This window comes from Trichechus manatus, unplaced genomic scaffold (assembly GCF_000243295.1).
Source record: "Trichechus manatus latirostris isolate Lorelei unplaced genomic scaffold, TriManLat1.0 scaffold00006, whole genome shotgun sequence".
Lineage (NCBI taxonomy): Eukaryota > Metazoa > Chordata > Mammalia > Sirenia > Trichechidae > Trichechus > Trichechus manatus.
Genome location: NW_004443942.1, coordinates 9,288,031 through 9,298,992, shown reverse-complemented (window position 1 = coordinate 9,298,992; position 10,962 = coordinate 9,288,031). Strand labels below are relative to the sequence as shown.

General features: G+C 48.6%; 1 protein-coding gene across 2 annotated transcripts in view; it reads left to right on the top strand.

Annotated features, from left to right (window-relative positions):
* The first annotated feature begins 6 nt into the window (after nt 1-6).
* PLEKHA7 (pleckstrin homology domain containing A7) overlaps nt 7-10,962 on the top strand; it is a 229,665-nt gene continuing 218,709 nt past the window's right edge. For both annotated transcript variants that reach the window (XM_004369678.2, XM_023737555.1), the window contains exons 1-3: nt 7-96; nt 212-288; nt 376-433. In XM_004369678.2, coding sequence (XP_004369735.2) covers nt 11-96; nt 212-288; nt 376-433 — 221 coding nt within the window. In that variant the 5' untranslated portion in view covers nt 7-10. The remainder of the gene's footprint in view (nt 97-211; nt 289-375; nt 434-10,962) is intronic.

Sequence of the window (10,962 nt, the reverse complement as noted above, 5' to 3'; positions counted from 1 at the left end):
CTCGGAGAACATGGCGGCGGCGGCGGTCCCGCGGGACACTTTACCTGAGCACTGGTCTTACGGCGTGTGCCAGGACGGCCGCGTTTTCTTTATCAAGTGCGGCGCGGGAACGAGGGAATGCGGGCAGGGGCGTGTGGGCGTGGGGCCCGGCGGGCGGGCGGGTGTCCCCCGGGCGGCGGCGGCGCTAACAGGTGCACCTCTCTCCCCTCAGTGACCAGCTACGCTGCACAACCTGGCTGCACCCGCGCACCGGGGAGCCGGTCAACTCTGGCCACATGATCCGCTCAGGTGAGTGCGGGGCCAGCGGGGTGGGGTGTACTCCGGGCGCGCTACGCGGAGGCCCAAGTTTGACCCGACTTTCTCGTGTCTCCGCAGACCTGCCCCGCGGCTGGGAAGAGGGCTTCACGGAGGAGGGCGCCAGCTACTTCATCGAGTGAGTTGGGGCGCGGTTGCCGCGCCGGGCCTGGGGGAGCGCGCCGCGCTCTCACCTGTGCGGCCCGGGGCAGGGGCGCTTCCCGCCGGGTGCCCCGCGCCCCTCCTTCCCCTCCGGCGCGGGCCGGGGTTGAGTTGGCGCGCACAGCGCCGCGGCCGCGCTTGTGCTGGGTTCTGTGTGCCCGAGTCGTGTGGCGGGCTCCGGGAGGGAGGCGGGGTGGAATCCGCATCTCCGCTGGGGGACCAGGACGCGAGTCGGGGCGCAGGTCTGGGATCTGGTCCGTTGGGTAGTCACGGGCTGCAGACTCTGCGCCGTGGACCTTGCAATGGGGCCAGATTGGGGTTTGAGGGGCCGGACACGCCTCCCTGCTGAGTTCTGGGGCTGCGCGGAGCCTGGACCTGCGGGAGTGGGTAGAGGAGAACAGGAGTTCGGCCCAGGTCCGGGGCCCGAGGGGACACGAAGGGAATATCCTTGGGAGGCCTTCCCTTTGGCCAGTTCTTTGGGATGGTCGCGGAGGGTCGTAACCGTGCCCCCCCACCCCCCAATCCCTCCTCTGTGTGCGCCTGTGGGGAGGGGTGGGGTTGGGGAGGGGACCGATCAACCAATAATATTCGTCGAACAGTCCGCGTCTGCTTAGCTGTTGTGGAACCGGGAAGCTCACTTTTGCATCCGTTAGTCAGGCGGTAGCTTTTCCTCAAAAACCTTTGAACGTTGGTCCCCACTAGCCAGGTTAGTACAGCAGACTTGGGTCTGTAGAAATAAGATCAAGGGACAGTAAATTAAAGTGTCGTTCAAACTCTTAACACTTGTAGAGTCATTACCCCGCCCCCCACCCTGTGCCTGTGTCACAGCGGTTTCTCACTTTGCTTGCTCTTCTGTAGCTCCGTGAGGTTGGAAACTGCTTTTGATCCTTTGCCCCAGTGCCTGGCACAGAGCAAGCACTGGGTAAATGTTTGTTCACTGAATGAATGAACCAGCCAAAGGTCTGGACGGTGGTCTGACTGTTCCTGGGTGTACTTTTGGAGACTGAGTCAGAATTCACTTCTTCAACTTGAAAACATTGTTAGTAGTGAGGCAGCATATTTGAAACTGGGATGATCCCAGAAAATCCCAGGTCTCCCTTGTTGATTTGGGCTGTAGCATGAGACCCCACAGGTGTTAGCTGATTGAAATACTGAAGGATGACATTTATAGAAGAGAGGTCTGGGGCGATAACTGTGGTCCTGTTGTCCTGTCTCCTTGCCTTGTGGGTGTGTGTGGGTGGGGGAACTGCCTGAGGACCCTCAGAACTTCTCTGTCAGTGGACCCATCTGGTTTATAACTGGGTCAGTTGATGTTTATTAAATGCCTCTTATGTGCCAGGCATTTTTCTAGGCATTGGGACTACAGAAATGAGTCAAACAGACAAGGTGCTCATGGAGCTTGCAATCTAGTGTGTGTGTGTGGGGGGGGGTGTCACAGAAAATAAATAAATAGTAGTAACTATACTATGCAGAAAATTAAAATAAAGTGTAATATCACGTGGTTTGGTTGGATTGGGAAGTCAGGGATGGTGTTTCTGAATAGATGACATTTAAACTAAGATTTGAATGACAAGAAGGAACCATCCTTGTGATGATAAAGGGGAAAAGCATTCAGGGAACAGCCATCAAGGCCCCTAACGCACCAAAGATCCTCATTTTCAAGAAGCAGAAAGACTAGTGTAGCTGGAACATGGTGAACAAGGGACAAGGTGGTATGAGAAAACGTTGGAGGTGGGAGACAGCTGAATGGTGTATGGCTTTGTGTCCCAGGGTAAGTATAGTTTTTAAACTTTATTCTAAGCCCAGTGAGAAGCCATTGGGGGGTTTTAAGCTGGGAGTGACATTTGACTTGCATTTTTAGAAAGATCAGTCTATCTGCTGTGAGGAGAATGGACTGTAGGTGGACGACTGTAGGAAGGCGGGACAGCAGCAGGAGGCTGTTGCTGTAGTCTAGGCAACAGCTGATGGTGGCTTGACCGAGGGTGGCAGCAGTGGAGATGGAGGGAAGTCAGATTCAGGCTGTATTTAGGAAGTAGAGTCTGAAGACCTTCCTGAGGGAATGGATATGGTTTGGGAGAGAAAGAGAAGAGTCAAGGATGACTCCTAGGTTTGGGGCTTGAACACCTGAGTTGATGGTACGTATACCACTGAGAAGGGAAGTCTGAGTGAGGAGCAGCTTTGGGGTTGGGGAGAGTCATGAGATCTTGTTTTGCTGTGTTACATTTGAGATGTGATATATCAAGTAGTCAGATGTATGAATCTGGAGCTTGGATGGGAGATAAGACTAAAGAGAAATATTTGGATATTACAGCTGTTATTCAGGGCCAGGGGATTGGGTGCATTTACCTAGGAAGAGAGTGTAGACAGGAAAGAGAACATGACCTAAGCCTTGGGACATACCAGCGTTTAGAGGTTGGGAGAAAAGGTGGATCAGACAAAGGAGACTGAGAAGGTAGGAGGAAACACAGGGAAATGAGTGGTCACTGAAGTCTAAAGGAAAAGCTTAACTGCAGTAGGTGGAAGAGAAAATATGCCGTGAGGAAATGGAGGCAGGAAGTATAGGCAAATCTTTCCAATTGTTTTGTTGGAAGTGGAGTTGAGAAATTAGCTGTTAATTGGGGAGTGATGTGGGTCTAAGGGAGGATTTTCTTCCTTTTTTTTTTTTTTTCTCTTTTTTTGGTGAGAGATTCTAGAGCATGCTTTGTTCTGATGGGAATAATCTAGTAGAGAGGGAAACATAGATGATGCAGAAAAGACATGAGACAATTGCTGGAGTGGTGTTCCTGAGAAGGTGAGAGGGATGAGTTCCAGAACACAAGTCTCCACTGGTCTCTGACAGGAGCTGGCCACTTCATCCATTAGACAGGAGGAAAGACTGAGGGCTGGTTGGATGTAAGGAGGTTGGGAGATTTGGTCAGGTAGAGGTGGGTCCTCCTGTTGCATGGTTTCTGTTTTTCCCATGAAGTACAGGCAAAGTCTTCAGCTGGGCTGTTTAAGGGCACTGACTGTACAGTCAACTGTCCTCGTTTGCTGACTCTCCCATGGTAATTCTTGTTGGCAAAGTCCCTAGTGCTTATCCTATAGAAAGCCCTGCTCCCTACCCCCTGGGCCTCAATGAATCCTCCCAAGCCTAGGGGAAAGCAGTGTGTGACAGCGTCCCAAACCCTTTTGTGGTAATTTCTTGAGAAATTTAAGGATTCGTGAGTAACTGTTCTTTTCCCCACATAAAGAATGTTTTGTTTCAGTCTGCTTTCTCAGATTTGCTATGAGCACGTCTGAATATTAGAGATTGATTTGTGTGTGTGTATCCTCCTGTAACATGGCTCAGTAAGGTTGTGGGGCGGGGGGGCGCCAAACATGGACACAGCTGATTTTATTTTTCCTAATGGATTCTTGGACAGGAAAGTTGTGTGAGGTTTTCAGGATGCATCAGTTGCTCCTCATACTTCCCAAAAACCAAACCCATTGCTGTCGAGTCAATTCCGACTCCTAGCGACCCTACAGGACAGAGTAAAACTGCCACATAGTTTCCAAGGAGCAACTGGTGGATTTGAACTGCCGACCTTTTGGTTAGCAGCTGTAGTTCGCCATAACTCCAAACAACTGTGCCACCAGGGCTCCTCCTCATACTTAGCAGATATTTTAATATGCTCTAGCATCCATTTCTTGCAGCAGAAAACTTGAGCACTTCATGATGTGGAATACTTGCTGATTTCACGGGGTGCTTGCTGAGGTTCTCTCTCCAGAGGAGAGCATGGGTTTGAATCTTTTTGCTCAGCATAAGACAGTAGCATCTCAGTAAACTGAAATGAAGTAAATATTGGCAGAGGGGAGAACAGAGGAATATGGTTTTATTTGCCTCTTGTTTTTAAATAAAACACAAGTAAACATCTTTCTAGTATTTTCTGCTTTCAGTGGCTGTCAAAACATTTGCTTTTTGTTTTTCTGAAATGAAGTATTCGGTGTTAATGTTTTATTGTTTACAGAGTGTTTCGCAAACATTATCTGGCTTGAGTCTCACAGTCATTGCATTTTTTAGTGCAAAAATTTGGGCTCAGAGAGGGGAAGTGAGTTCCATAAAGCCACTCATTATATTAGTTCAGCTTTTCAATCAAAACTCTAATGACAGAAAAGAGGAAAGGCCAACCACCTGGGAGCCTGGATGCAGAAAACGTCACCAAAATGTTGGTTCTATCCAAAAATTCACATAGACTTTACCCTCAATTGAATTTGTTAGAAAACCTCCTCCCACATTTTCCGTTAAGATCAAAACCTTGGAAAGTTGCATCATGTTATTGTATGGCTTTGTGTTTTCCTAAACAGAAACATGTACCAATTCCCCTGTTAAGTCTTAGGTGACGAGGAAGGCTGGGGAGACTGCTCAGTGGCCTTCCAAGGGCCCTACGTAGCCCAGAGTGGCAGGTACAACAGTCCTTGAGGAAAACAACATCAGCAGCTGCCATGACCTCGGAGCATCTCTTGCTCAGGCCGAGTTGTGCCAGACCAGCTCTCTTGCATCCAGCCTGCTCACAGTTATCTGGATGCTGGCCAGGACAGCAGGGTTGGATTTCCTTGAAGCCCAAAGCACAAATCAGGCAACTTCATCGTGCAGAAAAATGTATAGGGGTTGTATATGTGGGTGGTAGTGTTTCAAGGAAGCAGTGCGTAAGTTCGGGCTCTGGAATCAGACTATGTCGTTCTAATTCCATTTCCATTGCTTACAGTTCCCTGACCTTGGCAGGTTATCCACTTGCTTTAAGCCTTACTTCCTCCTGGTAAAATAGGACTAAATGTGAGGATTCTATGAGTAATTGATGGGAAGGCTTTAGCATAGCGCCTGGCACATGGTAAATGCCCAATAAATGTGAGCTCCTGTTCAGTGCATCCACACAACTATTAGTTGGGGTGGGGATGTGAATTCTGCGTCCTAATCACATTCAGCTGCTGCTGCGGTGATCAGGTGCCCTTAAACTGGGATTGCCTGGGTCAGGAGCATGCAAACTCAACTGCTTTGGACTAATAAAAACTGCGTAACCACTGTGATTAAAAGAATGCGCTTATTCTTAGGAAATCCATACTAAAGTATTTGCTCTTAAGTGGTTCAGAAAAAATTGTGTGTGCGTATGTATGCTGGGTGGATGATAGAGCATAGGGGCAAAACACTAACAGTGGGTGAGTCTGGGTAAGGAATATATGGGCATTCTTTGTACTATTATTATTCTTGCAACATTTCTACAAGTTTGAAACTTCCAAATAAAAACTTAATTTAAAATAAAACAAAATAACCTTGTTCATCCATAGGGTTACACTATCACCAGGCCACGGGAACCTTGGCGAGGCTGCAGAGACCCCGGGGGCTGAGACCCCAGGGTAATGAGGTGTGAAAACGGCCCCTGGTTTGCCTCTTTCATGGGCATTTAGAGGGCTGCTCAGATGTCCACTCCTTAATCTGGGCAGCCGTCTAGTTATCGGCTCTGCCACTGAAGGGAAGACTTATTGTCTGGTGCCTCCCAGCTCACAGTTGTCAATAATAATCATCTTCATGGTGTTTTGTAGTTGAAAAATATATATATTCTTTTCGAAGCAGGCATTTTTAGTGTTCTCGTTTTGCAGATTGTGCACTTGAGACTGGTGAGGGTGGGTAGAAGATTAGCCCAAGGCCAGAGCATCAGTGGGGGAGCTGGGACATAAACCTAACTCTTCTTGGCTCCAAATTCCATGCTGTTTCTACTATGATATGTAGTGTCTTATGACTCCCATTACCACTTCTGTTCTGAATCCTCCATATAGGGTCCTTAAACTGGATACCTACACCTTCCCTGATGAACCTTAAAGGCAGAAGCCCCCTTGAGCCTCCTTCAGGACATCCCCCACAGGGTAGAAGAGCGACAGGTGGGGTAGGTGAACCCCAGGCAGGGCAGTGGGTGGGCCCCTGGCCCTCTAGGGAAGTGAACCTCCTTTAGCTAGAGCGCTACCCCCTTCTCCCCCCACCCCCTAGATGTCAGCTGACCACAGCTTAGGGGCTGATGAGCCTCTTAAGCCTGCTTAGAGCCAGGATGTCTCTTTCAGATTCTGCCAGAAGAGCATTTCCAACGTCACAGCAAGTTTCTCAGGGTTTCTTAGGGACTTTTCCTGCCAACACAGAGCCCTCACCCTTTTGAGGTCTGACAGTTTGGGGATAGCATGCAGTCTCTTCCAGGGGCTGCTGGCTACCTCTGTTGCCTCCTGGAACACACTCTGCAGTGCAGATGGGGGGCAGTGTGCTTAGGGCTTGGAGGGGGCAGAGTTCCATCCCAGCCCTGTACCCAGGCACTTGGCTGCACAGCCTCCTGTGTTCTTTCCCCCTGGATGAAGTGGGAGATAAGACCACCCCTTCTTGGGAGCAGTGGAGCCAGAGCAGTGGTTTAGGATTATGCATATTGAGGCCTCAACAATAATCATATGCTCTCCATTTGGGTTGTCCATCCGTGTCCACAGATGGAACCAATGGGCCACCTTCAGGAGCAGTGAGCACCTTATTGGAGGAGTAGTTTAAGCAGAGGCTGGATTGCTTTTGGTCAAGGATTTATTCATTCAGTCACCAGACTCTAAGTAAGCATCTACTACATGCATTGGGTTTGGGTGTTTTTGGGTATATGCCAGTCAAGCCAGGTGGTGCAGTGGTTAAGTGCTCGCCTGCTAGCTGAAAGGTCAGTGGTTGGAACCCACTGGCCACTCTGCAGGAAAAAGATGTGGCAGTCTGCTTCCATAAAGATTTACAGCCTTGGAAACCCTATGGGGCAGTTCTGCTCTGTTTTACAAGGTCACTATGACTTAGAATCGACTCGATGGCAGTGGGTTTGGTTTGGTTTTGGTATATGCCAGTGTCTTAGTCATCTACTGCTGCTATAACAGAAGTACCACAAGTGGATGGCTTTAACAAAGAGAAGTTTATTTCCTCACAGTAAAGTAGGCTAAAAGTCCAAACCCAGGGCATCAGCTCCAGGGGAAGACTTTCTTTCTTGGTCGGCCTTCTCATCAGTCTTCCTCCGGACTAGGAGCTTCTCTGCACAGGGACCCTGTGTCCAAAGGATGCGCTGTGCTCCTGGCACTGCTTTCTTGGTATGAAGTCCCCAGCTCTCTGCTTGCTTCCTTTTCCTTTTATCTCTTGTAAGATAAAAGGTGGTACAGGCCACACCCCAGGGAAACCCCCTTTACATTGTATCAGGGATGTGACCTTAGTAAGGGTGTTACAATCCCACCCTAATCTTCTTTAACATAAAATTACAATCTGATACAAACATTTTTGGGGGGACATAATTCAATCCATGACAGCCAGTTTCCACACTGGGTGCTGTGGAGAGAGCCTCTGCCCTCCAACAGTTCCCAGCACAAGGGAGGAGAGGGACATATGGACAGTTTCATATGGGTGATTGGGGATGGGGAGCTCTTGAGGGGAGGGCTGTGCCATTAGAGGAGCTTCAAAGGTGAGTGTGAGGAAGGCCAGGCAGCTGTGGAGCAAAGCAGTGGGCAGCCCAAGGCAGGAGAGGGAACTGGAGGAACTGCAAGGACTTGGGGGGCAGGGTGAAGGCCATAATGTGTGTGTGCATGTGTGTGCGCGCATGCGTATGGTGGGGAGGGTGGGACTTAAAGGTCTGGGTCTTAAAGAGGCTGGTGCTGCGTGGAGGAGTAGGGACTGACTGGATAAAATTCTTCACTCATGTCTTAGCTTCAGGAGAGTAATGTAATTGGTGATACAGCCCTAAGGGTTTCCCCAACTCTTCTGTCTGAGATTCCGGAACCTGAGTGCCCAGGTTGAAATATTGGCTCTGCTCCTAGCTTGGACAGGTCACTGAAACCTTTCTGACTCAGTCTCTTCAACTCTAAAATGGGGACAGTGACAATACCTACCTACTTAGAACAATGTATGGCATATAGTATGAGCTGTATAAGAATTAACTGTTACTATACAGTAATGTGCCTGGTGGTGAAGTTGTTAAAAGCTCAGTTGATAACCAAAAGGTCAGCAGTTCGAATCCACCAGCTGCTCCTTGGAAACCCTGTGGGGCAGTTCTACTCTGTCCTATAGGGTCGCTATGAGTTGGAATCAACTGGATGGCAACAGGTTTTTATTACTATAAAGGGGAGCCCTGATGGTGCAGTCATTAAGAGCTCAGCTGCTAACCAAAAGGTCGGTAGTTCAAATCCTCCAGCTGCTCCTTGGAAACCCTATGGGGCAGTTCTACTCTGTCCTATCGGGTTGCTGTGGGCTGAAATCAACTCAATGGCAATATTTTTTTTTTTGTTGTTGTTGTTTTTTTATTACTACAAAAGAGTCCTGGTGGTGCAGTGGTTAAGAGTTCGGCTACTAACCGAAATGTTGGTGGTTTGAATCCACCAGCCACCCCATGAGAGAAAGATGTGGCAGTCAGCTTCCGTAAAGATTACACCTTTGGAAACCCTATGGGCTGCTATGAGTTGGAATCGACGCGACAGCAGTGGGTTTGGTTTTTTGGTTTATTACTGTAAAAGAAGCCCCTTCTTAAGGTGAAATGTGATGTGATCGGCAGAGGAGATGTAGTTTCCTCTGGAAAAATCTCCCAAGATCAGGATAGCCAAAGGGAGAATTGTGCTTTGTTGTTGAGACTTGTCTTTAAAAGGAAGCTGGGCACTAATACCAAAAACCAAACTCGTTGCTGTTGAGTCGATTCGAACTCATAGTGACCCTGTAGGACAGAGTAGAACTACCCCTTAGTGTTTCTAAGGAGCGGCTGGCGGATTTGAACTGCTGACCTTTTGGTTAGTAGCCAGACTCTTAAACACTGTGCCACCACACGCCTGGGCACTAATGGTTGGTGCTAAATATCAAAGAAATTATTTCTCGTCTTTAGAGCCCCATGTGTCTGGCTCCAACCAGAGAGAAAATGAATAGGTTTCTTGTATGCGTGATTGGTATTTTCCAAATGTGCTGCTTTGATTTCTACTTCCTGTTCATCCCCTACCCCTACCCCCACCCCTAGCGGAGAAGGTTTCCAAGTATTAGTGTTTGCCCTGCCTGTAAAGGCATATAGCTTCTTTATTGAGAGGCAAGAGCCCTGGCACCTGTGTTAGAGCACTTGATGAGGTAGTGATGGTAGACATCAACCAGAGCCATGTTCTAGAATGCTGAGTTAGAACCTTTAGTGGGCGGGACTGGGGATCTTCATGTAGTACAAGCTCCCCAGGTGATTCTTATAGACTTAGAAAGTGAAAACCTCTCTGAGCTTCAGCTTCCCCATCTGTAAAATAATGATAATGCTACATTCCTCCATAGTGTTATTTGAAAATTAAATGCAGTAGGCAATGTGACGCTCTTAGATGCTACCTGGCACATAGTAGGTGCTTAGGCATTATGAGTCCCTTTCATTCACAGGAGGATCAGATGTCAGAATTGGTTGGGTTTAGCAGGTGGAAGGCCTTGAGAAAATGTCATTGGGGTACCAGAACCAGTTGCTGTCAAGTCGATTCTGATTCATGGCGACCCCGTACGTATCAGAGTAGAACTGTGCTTCATAGTGTTTTCAATGGCTGATTTTTTTTCAGAAGTAGATCGCTAGGCCTTTCTTCAGAGGTGCCTCTGAGTGGACTCGAACCACCAACTTTTCAGTTAGCAGCCAAGGGTTAACTGTTTGCACTTCCCAGCAGGATACAGCAGATCCTGGGAGCCAGGTTCCTAGCTGGCCCCTGGTTTCCTCAATGGAGGTTGGGAATGCGCTGCCCTCCCCTCTGCCCAGAGGATGCTGTCAGGCCCAGAGGGAGGCAGAGGGGCTGTTCTTGGGGGTGACCCTTGAAAGGGGCTGTGTCTTCTGCCTGGGGGACTGGCTGGAACCCATGACCACTTAGAGATCCTCCTGGAGGCAAAGGAGTGACTGGTGTGACAGGTTGTTCTGAGTGATGGACATTTGATAGCCAGAGAAGGCAGGCAGGCTACAATTAAGTTGAGAAATGAAAATGCTTCCTCTGTGTGGGAGAATAAATGTGTCCTGGTAGACAGTGGTGATGATGAGTAAGTCTTAGAGGTGGTTGGCGTGGCAGTCTTCCCTTAGCTGGTCCTGGGGGAGAAGGGGAACAACATTGTGACTTGGTACCATGAACAGCCCACCAGCTTCCCAGGACAGCATAAGGTAGAGTTGGTGCTTGACCAATTAGGTGTGGGTCGATTGATTTGACATTTGACATTAACTCTTCTGAATCTGGCAGACATATAAGGAGAAAGAGTTAACTGGAGTTTGGAGTAAAGTGGGGTTTGTAAGCTGTGGGGGTGGGGTGAGGAGAGACAAAGTCTTTGGTCAGGGTCCCGGGGAGGGAAAATTATTCCCTTCCCTACCCAAGAAAGTGTTTGGAAAGATATATTTTTTTCTCTGCTCATTGGGGACTTAAAAAATATATCTATAGTTGGATGAATGCTGGGAAGCTAAGTGTCTGTAATCACTGTACCCATTAATGCATTTCTAAATGGAAACAGTGGTACCTGAAATTGCATCTATT